This window comes from Galleria mellonella, unplaced genomic scaffold (genome assembly GCF_026898425.1).
Source record: "Galleria mellonella isolate WM207_F2 unplaced genomic scaffold, CSIRO_AGI_GalMel_v1 utg116, whole genome shotgun sequence".
NCBI lineage: Eukaryota > Metazoa > Arthropoda > Insecta > Lepidoptera > Pyralidae > Galleria > Galleria mellonella.
Window position 1 is genome coordinate 4,204,482 of NW_026441978.1, and position 24,774 is coordinate 4,229,255.

At 31.7% G+C, this 24,774-nt stretch overlaps 1 protein-coding gene across 2 annotated transcripts in view; it reads right to left on the reverse strand.

Moving 5' to 3' along the window:
- The window catches only part of LOC113511525 (uncharacterized), a 371,241-nt gene that overhangs the window by 155,816 nt on the left and 190,651 nt on the right, over nucleotides 1-24,774 (reverse strand). For both annotated transcript variants that reach the window (XM_031909262.2, XM_052894558.1), the window contains exon 5: nucleotides 23,265-23,405. In XM_031909262.2, the coding sequence (XP_031765122.2) occupies nucleotides 23,265-23,405 (141 nt within the window). The remainder of the gene's footprint in view (nucleotides 1-23,264; nucleotides 23,406-24,774) is intronic.

A 24,774-nucleotide genomic window follows, 5' to 3' on the forward strand; every position in this document is an offset into this window, starting at 1 on the left:
GTCCCTCAGTCCGTCTATAATTGAAAGTCCCCATTAGAATTAATTTTTAAGAAAATTGAAAATGGAACACTACGGTGGTCTTTTTTTTTATGGATTTATAAAGATCTGGCTGATCTTATTATTTTTAAACCTATATTTTTAAGTTTATTGTAACCTTCTTGGAGTTATCACGTTATTGCATTAGTTGAATGTTAATGTTTTCTTCTTTTGGAAATATTGTATTAGTTGTAAATGACAGACTGTAAAAAAAAACTAATCGACCTCTTTTCTAGCTAACACAGTTATAGATAGCGCAGAGCTATAAGGTCTCGATATCTTTTTTCGATTTTTAAATTTATCAGAATTTAATACAACTGGAATTAATTTCCTGTACCAGTTTGACATTCTTGACTTATCTTACACATCTTAGGTACTTCTTATACTACACTGGCACATTTTATACTACTTAAATCAAGATTGATGGTTTTGATAAAATATCGTTACATCGATGACTAAAAATAGTAGGAAAAATATCTATAAATGTTACTCAGACAGCATCATTAGAAATAATAGTTAAAAATAACTATTACAATGAAGAGTTTTTTTTATACAACTTAGAATGGCAAACAAGCTGACGGCCCACCTGATGGAAAGTAGTAACAGTCGCCTATAGACATGAGCAGTACCATGGACATAACAGAGTGTACAGTTTTGCCCATGGTACCCCCCATGCGTTGCCATTCCTGAGGATTCAGGTGTTATTCCTTTGTACCCTGTAAATTCATGTCATATTCCAGCCTTCAAACCGAAACACAGCCATGCAAACACAACTGCTTCACGGTAGAAACACGAATGGGACAGAGGTACCCAAGCAATTTTTGAGAACGAAGGTTGAATTATTGAGAAACTGTCTTAAAATATATAGATTACAAAATAACAATAGTAAATTCTAAAAAGATTATAAACTCTCTAGATAGTCCGCAAGAGATAGTTATTAGCTGTATAATTGACTTTTATAAACTAAATAAAAATATATTTATTATTGTTAGTATGCAATAAACAGATCTTATAATAAATTATTATTATATCTTTATATAGCAATCTGTAACGTTGTTAACGTTGTTGGTAGTACTATTAATGACGTTTAAATGTAATTTTATTATAATTATATATTGCATTTTGTTAATTTTAATAAAATAAAAAAAAAAGAAAATCAACATTTTGGAACATCTATACCTCATAACATCCATGTTTTTATGAATCTACCAATTTACTATAAAAATGCTATTTATTCGGTAATTTCAAGCGTAATTTCCGGTGTTATGTTACTCCCGGATATCCGGTTACAGTGAATAGCGATCCGGATAACAAGGATGCTTGTTAATGAACTAGTTAGTATTGATTGTTGTCGATGCTGAGTGACAAACTTAATATTAGTAGTTCCTAGTATGTACCATAATTAAGTTAAATTTTTTTTTTTATTCAAATATAAATTACAACATCATCATCATATCAGCCGTTAATCATTTACTGATGAACATAGGGGGGTTTGCCAATACTTGCCATACTTAGCAGGTGGATTGGCAACCACAGTTAGACATTTGGAGATTTTTTAATAGGGACGCTACTGCCCATACCTTGACAGTTCAGTTCTCCTAGTTCCCTCTTGCGATATCTACAGGAAAGAAAAGGATGGCCCATTCTATGCTGGGACCACACGGTTAAATCAAAATATAAGATAATAATTAAAATTATAATCCGTTATCTATTGAGAGGAATAGAGTTAGCAAAACATTTTTTTATACAACTTAAAGTGGCAAACAAGCTGACGGCCCACCTGATGGAAAGTGGCAGCCGTCACCTACAGACATGAACAGTAGCATGAACATAACAGAGTATACTGTTTCGCCGATGATACCTCCCATGCGTTGTCATTCCTGAGGACTCAGGTGTTATTCCTCTGTACCCAGTAAATTCACGCCATATCCCACCCTTCAAACCGAAACACAGCCATGCAAACACAACTGCTTCACGGTAGAAACACGAATGAGACATTTTCTTCTTCCACTGACATTGACTCTGCTCAACTCAACTGTATCATGAGGGAGGAAAGAGATTGTTAGTAATGGAGACTGAGAATCCCATTGCTACCAATATACCCAACCAGGTCGACCTCCTAGCGGTTCTCCCTGAAAACTATCATGGTTAATTCCTGATGAATTCATCATGATAGGCTGACTGGCCTGTTTTCATTCTCATCTATCACCCTTCACTGGTGCTCCGCCAGCGTATCCCGTTAGTGCAGGCGGGGTTACCATACCATTTTCACCCATCAAAAAAAAAAGGTATCTTGAGTCAATATCCGGACTTGGATATATTGACTTGTAAACTTGTCGAGTTTAGCAGAATGGTAATAAATTATTTAGAAAGGTAGCGAATTGGGAAACTGTTAAGCTCCCTTGATAAATTTAATAAATAAATAAATATTTGTAACTTTTTATGATAATCATTTTAAATCAATTTTAAAATGACGATCGGTATCAATAATTTAATGAAAGCATCGTCATTTTCAATTACTCGAGATATCGATATTCCGATATATAAAGAGATAATCATATTATGTAGCGTTCAATTGAATTACTTATTCAACGTAGGAACGACTACGCGATACAGCGACGCAATTTGTGAAAGCCCTTAGCTCATGATCATTTTTAACTCTCTGTTCAATACATTCAGTGTACATTATATCAAAGAGTATATAACCAAGGGATAAGAGTGCGCACTTCACAAGCTACGTAAAATGACTCGGTCAGGAATACCCTACCAATCTATACAAAAAAAATCTTTTCTCGTTATGTTACCCAGCCTGATGTTGAAAATGGAAACGAATAGGTTAAAATTACATTATAGTTTGATAGTAGAAACGCGAATAATATGATAAAAGTAATATATAAATTTTATGTCAAGTTGCATGTTCCAATGAATATTTTTTTAGCAAAAATAAAACAGAAGATAACATTCTTAAATATATATTTTTTTTATACAATGTCACCTTGATGTCTCAATTTTGTAATATTATTGATAGTAAACACAAGTTTTTAATTCTAAAACTTCACGTAATATGTTTAGAGTAGATCTCGTAATAGAACCAATATTAATTTTATATAGTTCTAATTCCCATGTCAAAATAAAAAGAAATATGAAATACAAAGCTAAAACTGTTCCACAAATGATAGTCATTTGTATCACATTTGACAGTATTTTGTTAGTTATGTTGGCACTATTGTGATTTCATCATTTGGCACGATGTTTCCTGACCAAATTCATGTGTTAAAAGCTAGTATAGAAGATACGCAAGACTGCGCTATATATCAACTAGCTTTCACCCGCGACATCAACCGCGATGGTAATAATAGCCTACGGGGCTGTTCCATGTAGCTGTTTAATTTCTCTATCGGTATTTATTCAACTACGACTAAATCCTATATCTCAAGTACCCTAGTTTGTAAGTTGTAAAAGTTGAAGTAAACAATACACATTTATGGTACAAAATGTCATTATAATCAGTTAAATAATTTAGAAGATTAGCCTGTACGGAGACAGAATTTTATAAAAAAATTATAAATTTTAATATAACGTGAAAATAATTTAAATATTACGTGATTCGTGTAACATCAATTTACGCGAGCCATATCTTTTCAATTTTCATTGTCTATGGTTTTGTTTAATTTTTTGCCGCCAATTTTACTTTTTTTTTAATTCGTCCAATTAGAAGGCTAAAGTCATTTAGACGGTACCGCCTTGTCTGACGTAATTTGCTAACATTTATGAGAAAATTAAACAACAATCTTTCCGTTCCGTGAACTTTATTTGAAGAAATTTTTTTAATAACTAGATTTTTTTTTCTTAATTATAATACATTTTATGATGTAATCTAATTTACTAAGTTTAACGAACGTATTAGACTGCATGGTCTAACAGTTGATGATTTTAAATAAATAGACAAAATTAGAGCTGTTTTGTTAAAATTTATGTTATGAATATTTAATTGACGTGAAATATTTTTTAAAATGTCAGAACAGTAAATCGTATTTCATTTATCATTTAGCATTAATAATTGATTAAAAACATTACGTTCCTTTTTTAAACTGTAAATTGCTTTTATTTAAAAATGGAATACTGGGTTTGGAACCTCAAACTGTCTACACGGCCTGTCGGCATGGGCCTGTGTTGGCGTGATTGAAAGCGACACTCGCGTCGAACACCGTCGATTCAAATTACAAGCTTCGACAAACACGCACGCTATTTGAAAATCACGCACTACACACTAGGTCGGTTACATAATGAATTAATAAAATTATTCGTATCATGTCACTGACGAGCGACGACGCTAATATTTTATTTATAGGTATGTATACAAAATCGATACACTACTCTTCCATTTAGATTACAGTTGTCAATATTAATTATTTTATTTATTTTTAAGCGTCTTTCAAAAGGTTTTTATTATCTATATATATTTTTTTTTGCAATTATTTCTACTATGAGTTTGGGTTTACTTTTGTGTTACCTTTTATTTGTGTCTTTCTGTGTGCCATATTAATTTTATAACAATAAATACCACCGTTTTACTTTACGGAATATAAAACCTGCGTTCTGAATTTGAATATTATATATGTTTTTGATAAAGAATATTCGCTACAATAAGAGCAATAGATATTAAACTTAGGCTAGAAAGAAACATGCAAAGCCGTAAAATCCTTAAAAAAATGTGTAAACTAAACATATGTATTGTTTAAATAAAAATTTACTAGTCTAATATATAGTGTGAAACGAAATGCTATGACGCGCAACGCCGTACGTCCCCTGAAGAAGACTTCAGGATGAAGTCAAAACAATAGTCGGAAACAATAAACATAGTAAGTTTATAAAATTTCCATTATGCATGTATATAGAAATAGTCCAATATTAATAATCATCATTGAAATTGCTTTTTTATTTATAGCAAATACCTACTATTGTGTTATTTATGTTAAAATCAACGAGTCAATAGATAATATTTCGAATTTCGAACACGAAAATTCTTTTCTTACAGTTCAATACTAATATGTGCTGTAAAAAACACAAAGTACAATTTCAAAGGGTTAGGCACAATTTTTTTTATACCAGAAGTGAAGCGGGTAACCGTAGCTTATGAACACCTGTAATACCAGGGGTATTACGCGCGCGCTGCCGATCCTGAAGAAACCTCTTTACCCTTCTTTTGAAGAACCTCAAGCTGTAGTCTCTTGGGAATACCTCGGCAGGGAGCTCATTCCATAACCTGAGTGTAGGTAATAAATTTAATACTATTTGGGATCGCACCGACTGAGCAGTGGTCTCACTAAGTAAACTACATCAATGAAATTTACAAAGATTTAAGCTTCACTACGTAGAGCTAATGATTAATTAATTTAGTGAACAATCCAAAGGCCTACGACAAACTTCACGTATAATCTAATTTCGTATACTTCAAAACGTAAACAATTAATTACATAACAAAGTTCTTCGTTAAGCCAATTATGGGTGTATAAGGGTAGATCAATATAAATTAATAATATAATATGTTATGCCTAATGATTTTAAGTTTTCTATGTGTCTTGGAATAGCAAACAAGCTGAAGGCTCGCCTTATGGAAAGTGGTAACTGTCGCCTATAGACATGAACATTACCATGGATATAACAGAGTATACTGTGTCGATAATACTCCTCATGCTTGCCATTCCTAAGGTGTTATGCCTCTGTACCCTGTAGTTTCATTAGTGACTAAGGGAGGGCGAAGGATGGGCAGCAGCGTCCGTCTTAAAACATTTCGAAAAGTCTAACTGCAGCTGCCAACCCGCCTGCTAAGCGTGGCAACTATTGGCGAAACTCCGCTTATGGGGAAGGCTTATGTTCAGCAGTGGACAGTTAACGGCTGAAATAATAAATAAAATAAACATATATAAATAAATTTTTAAACATAAGTTATACATACATTTAGATTAGAAATATAGATTTCTAACACTCCACTGCTGAATATAAGCCTTCCCCATAAGGGGGATTTTGTCAGTAGTGCCATACTTGGCAGTTAGGCTTTTATAGACATTTTAAGAAGGACGCTGCTGGAATCCTGTGTTTTTCAGTGCCTTTAGTCGCCTTTTACGACATCCATGGAGAAGGAAGGGGTGGCTCATTCTATGCCGGGGCACACATGGCTAAAGATATATTAAATAAAACAAAAAGATATAATACAATTGACAGTAGAATTACTTATATGTATATGTGTATATACACATATACATATACTGTGTTACTAACTGTATAACCATATACCATACCAGATACCATATACCAGAGGGAAACTTTGTACAAAAGTCTATTGCTTGGGTACCTCTGTCCTATTCGTGTTTCAACCGTGAAGCAGTTGTGTTTGCATGGCTGTGTTTCGGTTTGAAGGGTGGGATATGGCGTGAATTTACTGGGTACAAAGGAATAACACCTGAGTCCTCAAGAATGGCAACGCATGGGGGGTATCATGGGCGAAACAGTATACTTTATTATGTCCATGGTACTGCTCATGTTTATAGGCGACGGTTACCGGTTCCATCAGGTGAACCGTCAGCTTGTTTGCCATTCTAAGTTGTATAAAAAAAATACTAATAATATAATTTATTATTTATCATATTATTTTTGCACCGTATGTGTTTGTTTCATACATAAACCCTATAGATACTTTCTCCTTCGTGTTCTCAAGGTTGACTAGAAGAAAATCCATTAAGGTTGACATATTCAACCTGTGTACATTGTTCTTATTACCTAATATCTATATATAAAGTGAATATACAAAAGCATATAATTAATTAAGAGTTGTTATTAATTTACCCTTCGCAAAGAAGCACAGAAGTTTCATAGTAAATACCAAAATGCTTCTGCATTTCTGGGTGAATATGATGAATAGATGTGTGGAAAATATTTAATTTCCTCTGTCTACCTCGCAAGGAACTTTGTGTGAACATAAAATATATAAACATACAACAACATATCTACAAACAAAGCCATTTGGATCGGTTTATATTCGGTCTCGAGCGCACTGGGTCAAAGGGTTTTACGAATTTATAATTGAATCTTGTCTTTTGTGTTTACTCGGAATTTGCACTCTGAGAATGCTAATATTGTACATAAAACTATTTTCGCTGGACCTTTAGAATTTATACGATATATCTGACCTACTTCAGGCTTAATTGATTTAAGGACAGCTACAATGGTCGCATAACAATAGCCGAAAGGAACAAGGGACCTTCCAAAACTTTAAAGCATTTTGAAGTCATCTTAAATATTAGAAGCCTTATATATGTTTGTATAACAAGAACGTATATTTTAGAATGAAGAAGTAAATATTGTCGGAAACGACGCGCATATTATGTTTATAAAATTTCCATTGTTAAATGAACATAAGTTTTAAACATAATATCTCAGAATTTAAAGAAATTAAAATGTCTACAGTATTTCAGATTTTTCTCTAAAGACAGAAAGAAAATGTCGTATTGGACTTTGCTTTATATTATACATAAATTGAAATTGTATGAAACACTTTCTTTTATTTATGCATATAAATAGATAAATAATCATCATAACAGCCATTAACACTGCTGAACATAGAGCTCTCCCATAAATAGGTGTTTTGTAAGTGGTTGCCACGTTTGGCAGGCGGGTTGGCAACTACAATTAACCTTTGATGATGTTTAAAGGTGGACCCTACTGTTCATCTATCAACCATTAAGTCCCGTTAGTCGTCTCTTACGACACTAACGGGAAAGAAAGTAGTGGTACATTCTATGCCGGAACCACAGCATAAAGACAAATAATACACCATAGAAATCTAAAATGAGATTCACCTACTAATAGTGTCGATATCTTAACAAGGAAATATTATTTGATATAAATATTACTTAATTTAAAAATGGTTTTATTTATATTTATGCCACGTGGTACAAATTAGTTATTATAATAAGTAAGCGCATAAGACACGTGACACGTCGTAGGGGTACTGCAATTTACAGAGAGAACCATTCACTTTTGACGACAGATAACTTAGTTTTAATCTATGAATCAATACAATATTGTTGATAGTATTGATTATATTATTGATAGCTGGCTTTCGATTACATAATTGATACTATCGATTATTAAAAAGTAAGTAGTACACGTACAATTAATTTATATATAATCTATAGAATTCTTTCCGTAGTTTTTATATCTTCTATCTATTCATTAGTTTGTTGTCTGTTATAATTATCGTAAAATATTTTTTTATATGCAACCTAAGTTGCATTCTAAAATGGCAAACAAGATCACCTAATGTAAAATAGTAATCGTCGCCTATAAATTTGAATAGTTCCATGGACATAACAGAGTATTCTGTTTTCTTTATAATATCTCCATGCGTTGGTGTTATGCTTCAGTACCCTGTAAATTCGCTGCCATATCTCACCCTTCAAACTGAAACACAGTCATGAAATCACAATTGTTTCACGGTTAAAACACGAATGGGGTAGAGATACCCAAACGACATTTGTACAAAGTCTCCCTCTGGTATTATATTATTGATTATAATTAATTATTTGTGTTGTGACTTCTGATGATGAAACTTCCTTATATCGGTTATATAATATTATTATTATTATATCATATGTATAAGTAAAAACATTTTAATAAAGACAGTGAAACAAAATATAAGTATTTTGAATAATATTATATACTTGATACTATTGATTATAGAACTGATTATTATTGGAATTAATTTACTAGTATTTTGAATAATATTATATACTCGAGATTATTGATTACACAACTGATTATTATTGGAATTAATTTACAAGTATTTTGAGTAATATTATATACTTGATACTATTGATTATACAACTGATTATTATTGGAATTAATTTACAAGTATTTTGAATAATATTATATACTTGATACTATTGATTATACAACTGATTATTATTGGAATTAATTTACTAGTATTTTGAATAATATTATATACTCGAGATTATTGATTACACAACTAATTATTATTGGAATTAATTTACAAGTATTTTGAGTAATATTATATACTTGATACTATTGATTATACAACTGATTATTATTGGAATTAATTTACAAGTATTTTGAGTAATATTATATACTTGATACTATTGATTATACAACTGATTATTATTGGAATTAATTTACAAGTATTTTGAGTAATATTATATACTTGATACTATTGATTATACAACTGATTATTATTGGAATTAATTTACAAGTATTTTGAGTAATATTATATACTTGATACTATTGATTATACAACTGATTATTATTGGAATTAATTTACAAGTATTTTGAGTAATATTATATACTTGATACTATTGATTATACAACTGATTATTATTGGAATCAATTTACAAGTATTTTGAATAATATTATATAGTTGATATTAATATAACAGATTATTATTAGAATTATTTGTGCTCCCAATTAAACTACTGATTAGTGCAAACAGTGGCTAACGATTATTAAACAACACTAAAGAGCCGAGTGGTTTCGAAGTCAGAGAACTAATCTGTAAATCAATATCCGATATCTCGTTCCGACACGATGTTTCGACGGTAATCAACAGTTACATTTACAACACATTTCGTAATTATTTGTCCTTTGAATGCTATCAGTAATCATTATACAAAGAAATGGATAATGTATATATATACACTATTTAAAAACTAGTGTAATTTTGATTTTGATACGCCATATAGAAATAGTTTATTTAATTGATATTCCTACTTTTAAATTTGCACGTACAAAGTAGCATGCAGAACATATATATAAATAAAAATACCTACTTGACACATAAAATATTTGATCATTTATTTTAATAATTTTCGGTTTATTGGCTCTAGTTTAAAAAAGAAAGGAATATAACTAACAATAAAGGTAAAGTGAAATTATTAATTTCATATTAAGAACTTTTATTATTATTCTATCAGCCGTTAACTTTCCACTGCTGTATACAGGCCTTCCCAATAAGGGAAGTTGCCATAATTGGCAGGCGGATTCGCAACCGCTTACCGGTTAGGCTTTTGTAATATTTTAAGAGGGATGCTGCTGTCCATCCCTCGACTATAAGTTCCCTTAGTCGTCTCTTACGACACACATGAGAAAAAAGGTGTTACCCAATTTCATATTGAGAAATATTTCACATCAAATCAAATATCTTTACATTGGATTTCAAATTGTAGATAACGTAGACGAGTACTGACTATTACGTGTGAGCTACGATCGTGCTACGCTGCTACGAGCCGCTACGTAATCGAAGTTTGCCGAAATAGCTATAATAGTGCATATTTGCTGACGGCGTAATCTATTACTGGATATGTTGAGTATGTACCTATGTTACCTTCGTTATTATCGCCTACTATATTACCATAGAAACAAGAGTGGTACAACACAACATGTAAATCGGCTAAATTTAGAAAGATTATTTTTGAGGTAATCTACTATTTATAAATAGAAAAGTTTATTAAAATTTTGTTATCAATCATACTTAAACGATTGAATAAAACAGATTGATTTTTGATATACAATTAAGCTATATTCTAGATTATCTAAAATAAACTAGGATATTTCAAATATTATTTTACACAAATAAAGTCGGAAATTACCATAACATACACCAAATTATTTATAATTGTGAATGTTTGTAAATGTGGATATATGGCCACAACAGAATATCAGTGTTTTGCTTTTTCGATAAAGCAATAAACTGAGACTCACGAGAAATTATGTAACATCTTTTATGTACTTTTTTTTGTACATGTTTTGTTTTATTTCTTTTGAAGTATTTCTTTTGAACATAAAGCTATTGTTATTTGTGTGCTGTAAATGATACAAATATAGTATCTATCTATCTACCTTATTGCTAAAGCAAATTCTTCTAGTTAATCTCTGTGTAGATAAGAAAAAGACTAGTTATTTGGCGCAAGAAGTGTATCTAATAAAAATTTACATAAATATATAAATATGCTCATGAGCATAATAATGAGATGAAGAGAGGCTGTTACGGTTATTATAAACTAATATTCGGCATGCTCACAATTCGCCAATACAGTAGCAGGTAAAAATTTGTGCTCTATGAACTTCTATGTCAGATATAAATATGGTTAGAACCAAAACCCACAGCCACGGTCAGGCGACACTCGACACTCGTGTCCGCGTGACCCACGTCACTCACAGAGGAGTAATTATTTTAATTTATATTTCAAGTTTAAAAAGATTAGATATGGTATTAGAGTTTAAAGCCTTAACTTATTTTTATATACCAAATATTTTGAGATAAAGCATTTGAAATAAACTCTACCTGTCTGTTGTATAAAAGATTATTTTTTAAACATATCAAAAAATAATTACTCTACATACTTTATACATATAATGAAATATGTTAAAGATAGCTAGATTTGTTTTAATTCTAGTATTATGGACTGTTAAGAACACGCGCCATCAATAAATATTATGATTTTAAACTATAATAAAAAACTTGCAAATAATATTTAAATTTGGAAATTATTGATCGAGTTTTAATTGCTTTATTACATTTACTTATTTCGATAACATTACAAAACGAACGAAATGAATTAAGCAAAAAGTAAACGAAGTAACGAGTAAAAGCTAGTATTTTATAAAGCTCTATGTCAGATATAAATATGGTCAGAACCGAAACCTACTGTCACGGTCAGGCGTCACCCGACACTCGTGTCCGCGCGACCCACGTCACTCACAGCGGAATAATTATTTTAATTCATATTTCTTCATCCAAAGAATGAATAGATGTGAGATCTGAACTAGATATTTCAACTATGGCAATATAAATAATGATTCGAGATGGAAGATGTAGACTTACAAAAAAAATACCAAATCAAATAAATAAATATAATCGACTTTATAATGTTGTTTAACTATACTTATTCTAATAATATTAGGAATAATCATATGAAAGTTTCCAGACTTGTAAAGTATATAAACATATTTATTTCTTTGGATTATGTATTTATTATGTTTAAGCGACAAACTTCCAAACAAATTTTTTTATGATTAGCTTTATCCTGCAGCTTTATCTGAGTTTATTAGGATAAAAAGTATTTTGTTTTAAGGAGACGCTAATTTGCGTATTAAATTTTATTTAAGTCCATTCAATTTAGATTGATTGGAAGAAATCCCTTTTATGGGATAAGTCCACTATTGTATTCATTCTTTTATTAAGAACTCTGTATCCTATAATTTAAAACTTTGTTGTATGTAATAAAATGTTATAAACAAACAAACAAATAAGAAAACAAACTATTTACGAGTGAATGAATAACAAAAATATCTTAACAAACATTCACGTTTATAATATTACTAGAATTGAAAATGTGTCAAATACTAGTTATGTCCTTCAGTATTGTTCGCGTAAATCAGTATATTAGGTACCCTATGTGCTAAGTTGGGATATAACCTACTCACATACAAAATTAAATTTGAATCCGTTCATAAGTTTTAACCTGAAAGAATAACATCCATCCATCCGTCCATTTTTACAAATTTTCCCATTTATAATATTAATATGAATGTAAACGGTTATTTTTACTTACTAATATTGTAAATGTTAAAATAATTTTAGCTGTTTTTGTAAAATTTCATATACATTAGTTGTATAAAAAATACTTATATCTAATTATGGATTTACAACATTTCACATATTAATAACAATAAACTATTCATTACATACAAAAGAGATGTATACAAGGAGTATTTATACAGAATGTGCATATACAAAAGACGGCCTTACCACTAAAAGAACTCTCTTACAGACAACTTTACCTGACAACTACATTCCTTATTAAGCAGTTAAATATTTACAATATTGAATTTATATATTACCATCAATTCAGTTGAACATAAGCCTCCCCCTTGTGGGGTTTTGCCAGTAGTTGATACACTTGGTAGGCGGATTGGCAACCGCAGTCAGGCTTTAGAGATATTTTAAGAGAGACGCTGCTGCCCACCCCTGGCCCTCCTTCAGTCAGGTCTTACGACACCCATGGGAAAGGAAGGGGTGGCCTATTCTATGCCGGGACCACATGGCTCCAACGATCATACATTTAACATATTACATAACAATTAACATACACAACACTATAAAACAATTATAAATTAATATTATTAATATATTATAATAATGCGTATAATGCACTTTATACTATTCATTCATTATATAATGCATTTTTTTATACTATTCGATGTCTGCCAGTAACAGATTTACTGAGTACATTTATCGCGATCTTCACTCGAGATCGCGGGTCAAATAACCATGAAACGTAATAGAGAACGTAGCCCCGGGGATCAATATGGGTCCTAGCGATTTATGAAACAATCCCGGGCCAGCTTCGGGCCATTATTAGAATGACCTAGAATTATCGCGCTTTTTATTGTAACTTAAATCCACTACTTAAATATTTTTATTTTATTAAACTACTTATTATTAATATATATATATATATATATATATATATATATATATATATATATATATATATATATATATATATATATATATATATATATATATATATATATATATATATATATAAAGAAGCACAGAATTTTCGTTTGTCCATCTATCTGTCTTTCTCGCTATCTCTCACAAAAACTATAGCGCCAAATTTAGAATGACAGACAAACTGACAGCTCGCCAGGAAAATGGTAACCATCGCCTATATACATGGATAGCACCATGAACATAACAGAATATACTGTATCACCCGTGATACCCTTCATGCATTGCCATTCCTGAGGACTTTAGCTTATAATTTTATTGCCAAAAATTCTTGAAAGTATAACTTAAAATCTAGTATATGTTTTATCTTGATGCGCTAGTATAAGTGGATATACTTAGTTAAATCTGCGCGTACAAAGTTGCGGGCTAAGGCTAGTTTTAATTTATAGTATAGAAATATTTACACGAATTTCATTTGTATTTTAATTTTGAGAGCCTTGCGGTTATTGATACACTCAGTTTATAACATCTTAAAGATTGTGTGTGTGTTTTATCAGAGGGTAAACTTTGTACAAAAGTCGATTGCTTGGGTACCTCTGTCCCATTCGTGTTTCAACCGTAAAGCAGTTGTGTTGGCATGGCTGTGTTTTAGTTTGAAGGGTGGGATATGGCGTGAATTTACTGGATACAGAGGAATAACACCTGAGTCCTCAGGAATGGCAACGCATGGAGGGTATCATGGGCGAAACAGTATACTCTGTTATGTCCATGGTACTGCTCATGTCTATAAGTGACGGTTACCACTTTCGATCAGGTGGGCCGTCAGCTTGTTTGTCATTCTAAGTTGTATAAAAAAAAATATAAAAAAAAATTGTAAGTTCGTGTCTGGTTGATACAAAAAAATGTGTCAAAAAATTTTAATTTCCCGCCTCTCTGGTGATGACTGACACTGTTAACAATAAAATAATTCTGGAGGAGGACGATAAGATCATCCTCTATCATATTGAATTCTAATATACTTGGCTAAATTTGAATACGTTGAATATTTAGTTCTTTTCCACGATAATGGTCAACAAATGTTTCTGGTTACTCCATTATGGATAAAAATCGTGAGCTCATTTTTTTTCTTTCTAATTTTTTGTTTACTAAATTATACCTGTGATTTTGCCCGCTTAAAATTGAATGAAAGTAAAGCCTATATATATTAATACCGCATATGGTCCAACCGCGTCATCAGGATACTCGTATGTTAAATGGCGTAGCATTTGGGGTTAACCCTAAATGCAATATATTATACCAAATTTCGTAACGACGGATTGAGTCAGGAGAAAACAAACAAATAAACATTTCTCTTTTGTTTATTTTGAACAAACAATCTCAATTTAATACTTATATTATAAATACTTATAATATTTAAATTGTAAAGATAGAGTGTCTCCATACAAATGCTTTAAGAAAAACGGGTCAACTTTTTCATACAATTTTGCGTGATAAATAGTTATGAGTGATTCCTTTATAACTTCTATATTTATTTTGTTTTATAAATTCTGCACCTTTTTAATACACAAAAGCTCATTTTATATATTATATAATTAAATATAGTTAAATTAAATCACGATACATTGGGTGTGTAAATGTATAGAACCTTAATAAAAAAGGAGTCAGCTAATTTGATAATTAGCTGACAGAAAGTTGCCCCTCTTTTTTTAGGCTCGTTGCTCTATATAATCTAGGATACTGATAGGTATAAAACGAGGTAAAAATAATAACTTGGAAAATTATTATTGCAAGTACCGAGTAGTCTCTTGTTGCGTCGAGAATACTAAACCAATTTGCTCGATGGCGTGAGCTTTCTAAGGCCGAGATGAGCAATTGGTGTGACTGTTTAGATTTATTATAGTGATGTGGCGAGTTCACCTTTTTTTTATTTTCGAGTATTTTGGTACACATTAAAGAGGTATCAAATTTTGATTCGAGACAGAGGAATCGAAAGTAATCGAGTATTTGTATATTGTTCGAGTACTTTATCAGTCTTGAAGATTTATTCAATGGATTTTCGAAGTTTGGTTTTAATAGTAATGGATCTAATAATAAATGTTTAATAACCTAATATTTTTCTCTATAATAATTAAGAAAAATACTTATTAATAAAATGCTTGAAGAGAATCAGAAAACATAATAAATATAGTATTCGAGTACCAAAAGTACTCGAAACCTGTATTCGAATATTGTGTATTCGAGTTTTGTATATTGAATACTCGAATTTTCGAGTAAATATTAAATATTTGAGTCAACTTGACTTGGCACATCACTAATTTATTGTGTCAAAATAGCACGTTGCGACTTATTATATAAGAGAATTGACGATCTCCTCAAGCACTAATATTGTAAATTGACTTATTCTTAAAAAATCTTGGACACCGTTTCAAATACGGATATAATAAACTGAATTATATTTTAATACAAAATATTATTTTACTTAAAATAAACATAGAACAATACAACTACTAGCCTTATATATAAAAATCATTGATAAATATCCTATATTTTAATCTAGAATATATGCGGTCTATGTTTCAAATTTTATTCGAATTTGTTCAGCTAGCAAGTATTTCTCTCTATAAATTTTTACTTCTAATTATAATAGTAGGTTAGGATAATAGGATAGTATTTGTTCAATTCTTATCTAATATTGGTGGGTAATCACACATTTTGTTCCATCAATTTTGTAGTTAATTGTCATCAGTGGATATTGCGATGACACTTGTTCGATGAACACCTGGCAGAGCGTCCGTGAGCGCCTCCTCTACTGATTCAAGTAAAATGTGAACGTTTCACAATACACAATATACTGATAGCCTTCCGGAAGCCGTGCTTACCGTGTTCGGTATAAATAAGAGTGTTCTTCTGTCTAACATTGAGAGGCTGTTACTCCACTCCTCCACTCCACTCTTGCTAGTGGATTGCCGTGCGTGTTTACCAGCAGTGCTTCGTACATCTGTTATGAACGTAATCCTTAAGGTTGGTGGAGCTTCTATTACTTACTAATTTTGGACGAGGATTATATGGGTACGTTCATTCAATACATATATACAGTCCACATATCCCTTCGAACTAGTGACCTTTAAACTACCTCTGTGCAACAATTGCAGTATGGGGGAAAGGGATTGTTAACAATGGAGTTTAACATTGCTAGCAATATGCCCTATCAGGTCGACCTCCACGTGGTTCCCCCTGGAAACCATCGTGGACAATTCTTGTTGAATTCGTCACGATGGGCTAACTGACCTGCTTCATCCTCATCTATCATCCTTCACTGGTGTCCCGCCGGTATATAACAATAGCGCGGGTGGGGTTACTATTCCATGATCACCCATTAAAAAAAAAGTACAACAATCGCACACCATTCATTGTCTATGGGTGACGATTACTACTATCCATCAGGTGCGCCATCAACTTCCTTGTCACTCCAAGGTGTAGTTAAAAAGAAACTGAAATCGAGGATTAGAGATAATATGATCAGTCACTTTTCATTTATTTGATAAAAAAAAAAACATAAAACCCCTGATTTAACATTTTTTAAAAATTATCCTCAAATACGGAAATGTCTGCGGAAACAGGAGACAAGCGTTTCGCGGGGCTGAAATCGCAAGGAAATAAACGTCAAATAAACGTGTTGATTGATTGATCGAGCATCTAATTGAATAGGGAACTGCCACCAGTCCGCATTGTCCCCATAAGTCTTTTAGAGTTATGCACAGAATAGATTTATACCATATATCAGCTAGTTATATATGGTGAATCAAAATTATTACCTTTATTTTAAGAGACTATTAAATGAAGTAACTTTTGACTCTAGAGGGAGACCTTTACACGAATAGTATTAAAATAATGTTCTAGTAGTCAAATTTAGTATTCACCTTCGAAAATTCTATAAATTTATTTTATTTTTACAATTTTTAAATTACTTAATAAAATTATTAAAATATGATTTTCATTTTACTGATATGAACATCACGTTATTATTTTATTGAAAGATTGAAAAATTTCGATACAATTGGAACGTGAATCTGTACTTTCTATGCCATGCCAGGGCTAGTGCTCTTACCAGTTTTGCTACTGATTCGCTTTAATCTTACTTTATTATCATCATCATCATCATATCGGCCTTTAACTATCCGCTGCTGAACATAAGCCTCCCCTTGGGGGTTTTTGCTAGTAATTGACATGCTTGGCAGGTTGATTGGCAACCGCAGTCAAGCTTTAGATATGTTTTAAAAGGGACGCTGCTGCCCATCCCTCGCCATCCCTTAGTCGCCTCTTACGACACCCACAGGAAAGGAAGGGATGGCCTATTATATTATATATATTCTATTATTATATATATTCTATGCCGGAACCACACAGCCAATCCTACTTTATACTTTCGCGTTATTTCGATGTTTATTACTCTTTCATGCAAAAACTAATGAACAGATTTAAATAATATAAAAAGGTTATATAAGAACATTACATAGAATACTTTATATACTAATTAGCGGCCCGTATCGGCTTCGCATGGGTGGACATTTTTACAACATTTTAAAAAGTGGTTATTATGACATAACGATAATAGTTGGACATATAATTTTGAGAAATTTTTTGATATTTTCTTTAATATTGTAGAACATACTTTTGTTCTATCACCAATAGTTTAACGAAAAATATTTTATAGCATTTTTTTACACCTTGAGTTACGTTACTAAAGTTTTAGTAAGGATCGCTAATCTTTTCTAGCAATAAATATGTCTATGTCACTCAGGGTGAATGTAGCTTTCTAATGGTGAAAGAATTTTTAAAATCGGCAAAGTAGTTTTTGAGATTATTCATTACACACATGCATACACACAAAAATACAAATCTTTCCTCTTTATAATATTAGTGTAGATTTACGAGGGCGAAACCACGGGACGTAGCTTGTTTGTCAATATTTTTATCCCTATGTGAAATTTGTCAACCAAATCTAAGTTTCTGGTTCACTAATACGACTGCATAAATCATCTACGCACCTAATGTATAAAGCCGATAATCCCACGTCTCCAGATATTTCATGGTGTCCCTAACAAATTGCCTCTCCCGCTTCACGACTTGGTTTTGTTACCTAAATGGAGTCAATGTGAAAGGACGAATGTAGTCATATTTCAGGGAAATGCAGTATAAGTGACTTTTATAAGACCTTCAGTAGAAGGTAGTTCTCAATACATCTATATTCTGTCACTGTGTTATCCGAATACATCATCAACTCTGAACCAATTTTTATTATTCTTTTTGCAATTTATTTTATTATTATTATATCAGCTGTTAATTATTCTTTCTTTCTTTATTATTTATTGTACACAAAAGGTTATTGAAATGTAAAAACAAACATAATAGTGCACAAAGGCGAGCTTATCTCCAATAGAGATTTCTTCCAGCAAACCCAATATGAGAAAAACTGAGAGTTTATTAGTAATTACAGTCATACATGTGTACAAATCAACTTAAATGTTATAGTTAAAAATAAATGAATACAATGTCTTTACAATTGAAAAGACCGATAGGTATAAATAAATAAATAAAAATATATATAAGTAAATACATATAATATATATATATATATATATATATATATATATATATATATATATATATATATATATATATATATATATATGTATTTACCTATATATATAATACACAAACATAATAAGTACGTACATCAGCATTGAGAGAGAGGAAGTGTGTTTCATAATCTAATTGCAGCCACAACAAGAGAGTCTGAATAATTATCCACTGCTGGACATAGATCTTCCTAAGGGGATGTTGCCAGTAGTTGCCATGCTTGGCATGCTGATTGGCAATCGCATTTAGGCTTTGGTGATGTTTTAAAACAGACGCTGCTGCCCATCCTTTGGCTATTAAGTTGCCTTAATCGCCTCTGTCAAATCGGAAAGGAAGAGGTAACCCATTGTATGCCGGGATTACACGCCAAATAGTTCCTCATAATTAGAAACTTTTATAGCAAGTTTTAAGATTGAAAGAAGTTTATTAAAATAATGAAAATTTTATAAAATTTTAAGAATGTACTCGAATTAATATAAAATATAATATTAGGATACGTTTCATGTGAAACTAGTTTTTGAGCAATTGCTGTGTAATTAGTAATAGTAATATATACAACTTTTTTTTTTAATTTTGATTTCATTTTATTTTTAGTACATCAAATATATAAAGGTCTATTTTTTTTTCCTTAACATGCTTCTCATTAGAGGTTCAGAATGTCCACCGTTTACGGCAAACGTGACCGCGGTCACAATGTGTAGAAGGGGTCATTTATACTCAGTAGGGTTTTCTACTGGACCGAAATGACCTGTAGATATACCACTTTGTGAATATTAATATTCTTTAAAAATACATTAATCAATTAAAAAAAAAAAACATTATCCAAAATAATATTGTGTCACATGACGGATACGAGGTAACTATATATTCTGATAAATAAAGACTCAGCTAGCTGTCTTAGACAAGTGAATTACGAATGTATCTGTACATACGTTTTTTCATTTACATGTAAGTATGTGATAGAACGACATAGAAATATCTAATGGTACCTTATTCACTATTCTATACCAGAGGGAGATTTTGTGTAAAAGTCGATTGCTTGGGTACCTCTGTCCCATTCGTGTTTCTACCGTGAAGCAGTTGTGTTTGCATGGCTGTGTGTCGGTTTAAATGGTGGGATATGGCGTGAATTTACTGAGTACAGAGGAATAACACCTGAGTTCTCAAAAATGGCAACGCATGAGGAGTATCATGGGCGAAACAGTATACTCTGTTATGTCCATGGTACTGCTCATGTCTATAGGCGACGGTTATCACTTTCCATCAGGTGGGCCGTCAGCTTGTTTGCCATTCTAAGTTGTATAAAAAAAAAACTCAATTTCAATTATTTATCTGGATAAATAACAGCTTAATTGAACTTATAAATAAAGTTTATTGACTCCACTGTGTCAATATATCCACTATTATATAACCATGTTCTCATGCGTGGCATCGTCAAAGCATCCACAATCCATAGAGCTATGGTATTTGAGCAAATTCGCTTGTTACTTACCTAAGGAGGTTGTTTGTTTGCAGGATTCATCTTTTTATTCTCTGTAAAGTTTCATGAAGAGCGACTGTAAGCTGCCAGTTACAGTTAGACAGTAAGAGTTAGCGAGACAGATCCACGGCATTGGATTCGAAACAAGAAACAAGATTAGGAAAGACATAAATTATGACTGACAGGGAAAATAAGAACCTTACAAATTGTTGAAAATTCGCTGCAATCGTAGTCTATAAAACCTATTTTTTTATTATTAAATATATTTTCTTCTCTATTTTTTTTTACTTTTTATTTTAAGGCGACGTCTAAAAGAAGAACCGTGATGGCCACAAAAAAAATTGAGCAAAACGAGAGCCTCTTGTGTTTTCGTTTCGCCTGATTTTTTTGTGGCCATCGCGTTTATGTCGTCAATTTTGAACGAATAATTACCATTCCTTTTGAAATCTACAGGATTTACTCCCGTATTGTTCTCATATTAATTTTGTTCTATTAAAGCTATATTTTTTCTTTCTATAGCAAAAAAATTGCTTGCGTGTTCCAAATTCAAATATTTTAGTAGTAGTAGTAGTAAATTAATAATTTATCCATATTAGGAAAGGCAATGGAATTATGCCATACAGCCTGATCTTCAGTTGAAAACAAATATTTTCAAAATTGCGTTTATTTATTATTGCGTTATCCATGTAATGTCTCGTCTGTCATTTGTGTGTACATATATTCATCTATTTTATTTTTTATAACGTATACTCATTGAGAAAAATCTTCCCAAAATTGTCCGGAACGGATTTATAGAGGTGAATTTGCTTATATAGCCAGTATAGTAAAATAAAGAAAATATAGGTGTAATAAAAAACCATGAAAGATTGTGTTTGTTTAATAAATTCTTGGGTGTAGCTTAGGAACTACTCTTATACAGCCGAGTCAGTATTTTTTATCTGTGTAAATAAGACTGAATTGCTTTCCAGAGATTTTTTCCGTAGCTACTCAGAACATTCAGGTAATAAATGAAGCTGTAATTTATTCAACAGGCTGATTTTGTAAGGAATTGTGTTGTATTCGAAATAGAAAGTTCGAAATTAGGTTCGTGGAATTATTTCATGTTATTACAGATTATTGAAGTAAAGCTATTCAACTTGGATATCATGTCATTCGTTATTGTGTGTTCCAAAATTAATTTTTAACGGTCGATCACAAAAAAAAAAGAAATATAATACATCAATTCATACATATTTCCTAGTAAATACTCCATTTAATAACATCATACAACGAAATATAGCAAATGTTGAAATTATATGTCATTTTTAAAAAATATTAAACATGTAATATAGGGCCGATTTTGAGGTGTAAATTTTTTTGACCCATATAATTTAAAAAGTACTCTGAGAATTAACATTAAAAAGTTTACACTTTAAGAAGTGATTTTTTTAATGTACGCCCATAGACAATTTAATAGTTTGTTATTATCTTAATACTTGTTATATGGCAACACTGTTTAATCTAGCAATGTAACATTCGATATAAGCAACAGAACTTTGTTCAAAACCCATATTTTTTAGACAAAATTTTCACAAATTATTTTCCATTTTCATATGAAAAAATGAAAATTATGTAAATGTTAATTTCATTAAATGAAATATACTTTGTATTGTATCTCTTCTGTGATTAATCTAAAAGTTATAACTCTTGTTAGGTGCTCAACAAGCATGGTACAAAGTTTAAATTGTTTGTCGTCTCCAGACGATACGTGGAGGCGTAGGTGGCCTTATTGAATACCGTAGCTGCAAACTTGGACTGTTTCAAACTACATATTACACTTGACGACTCGAGGTCAGATAAGACGCTGCATAAACCGCATAAATATCACCTAATTTGAACCCTAATGTCCTCATATGTTTTAATAAACCACGTTAAGTGGCTGCTGGTAAAATTTATAAGCCAAAATTACATAGTAGAGTAGTCGATGTGTGGGCGGTTTATCAAAAGTTACGTGCCGATTGCGTTTCTAATTTCTTTATGAAAAAAAAAAAACAATTTCTCTTTATGTATAATATTTTTAGAAGACTTTCACCTACTAATAAAAATCTACTAAGCTGTGGTAATGTCTGTCAAAAAGATTTCTAATGTGCCTGTGTTTTTTTTTAATATATTACGTAATTTTTTAATTTTTTTTCTACGATCGTAGACGTTTATATCCGTGTCGGTACTATTTTGATTTTGTGACGATTGAAAATGCTGTTGTGCTTTGCAGAGCAAAAAACTGTTCTATATCAAATCCATATGTATATAACACTATACAATATTTATAATGTGGAAAAAATATATAAAACATCCCGTAGTTTATGGATGCATGTAATTACGATTGAAGTAGATTGTTGCGGAGCAATTTATACTTGTCAAGTAATTTGTCTAAATGTTACATTATAAAAATAAATAACAAATATTGATTTTGATAATGAATTCTATGTGCAAATTTTTTTTAGTGGTCAATTCAGAATATGGTCCAATTTTGTACTTAATACCTTTCAAATCCACCTTTTTCTAATAATATCAACACATTACGTCATAATCACCTACCTCTCCCAACTGAGACGTCGCGGAGCATCAACAGCGACATCTTCTGGGGTGCCACGAACTCCCTGCGTTAATAGCCTGGCCAACCTTGAGCTAGTACTTGAGCTGCCCGTACTGGACACTGATCCTCGAGGTGTCGGTACTCTGAAACAAATACATAACATCATGGTATATCGAAAACTTCTTTAATGCTGCAGTAGACATATTGGTTGACATATTGATTTTTGAGTGGTGACCCTGTATGAGCAAACGCAATGTAAGACGACCCCCAACTTGATGGAGTGACGACGTAAAATACATTGCAGGGAGTTTGGATGCGGGTGGCTCACGACCGTACCTTATGGCAGTCTATGAGGGAGGCCTATGTTCAACGGTGGACAGACAACGACTGATATGAAGATGGTACCTCAGATAATACGTAACTATACAACAAAGGTCTAAACAAACGATGCTCTGCACGTATAAAATATTAATTAACCACGCACGTCTTGCGGATTATCAAGATACCCCGTATTATTAAAGTTTCCACTATCTACCCTTTCATCTCCTGGATAGTTCGATAAATCTAGATTACGTTGTTTAAGGCCGGAAAAAGCTACCATCATCCTCCGGGAATAAGGCTGCCTGTATCTAACAGATTGACTTAACACTAAATATTTTATACTATCTTTTTCCCGCAACTTTATTCGTGTGACCGAAATATCTCCATTGATCGGGTTAAAAAGGAGCCTATAATTTTTTCTATGCTTTTAAATTTGGTTTATATCCTGTAATGTTGGTGCAATACAATGTTAAATATATATATATATATATATATATATATATATATATATATATATATATATATATATATATATATAATTATTCCTCTCCATCCAAAGGTTATCTGGAAGAGATCGCTTTTAGCGATAAGGTCTTATATTTATAATAAGTTTACTTGGAGGAAAGGTTTTGGAGGAAACAATAAAGAGTATCTATCTATCTATATGTAGTACACAATATAGTATGATAACAGTAACTGATTAAGTCATTAAGGCGCTAACAGGTAATAACTAAAAGCAAAGCCCTTTCCATAGGCCACTAAATAACTTGAAACGCATAGTTTAGTAATAAATTTGCATATGGGCCAACGTGTAGTACCAGGTTGTTTCAGTCCATAAGTCTTCGTTGGTAGTCGAATCTCTGCCGGTGATTTTTAATACCCCCCTCTCGGAGGGAAAGGGATTATCAGTAATGGAGACTAAAAATCTCATTGCTAGCATTTACCCAACCAGTTCGACCTCCTCGCGGTTCCCCCTGGAAACTATCATGGTTAATTCCTGATGAATTCATCATGATGGGCTAATTGGCTTGTTTTCATTCTTATCGATCACCCTTCACTGGTGCTGCGCCAGCGTATCCCGTTAGCGCAGGCGGGGTTACCATTCCATTTTCATTCACCAAAAAAACAAAAATACCCCCTTCTCCACCGTTACCATGGGCCCCATTACATTACATGATTACAAAAAAAAAT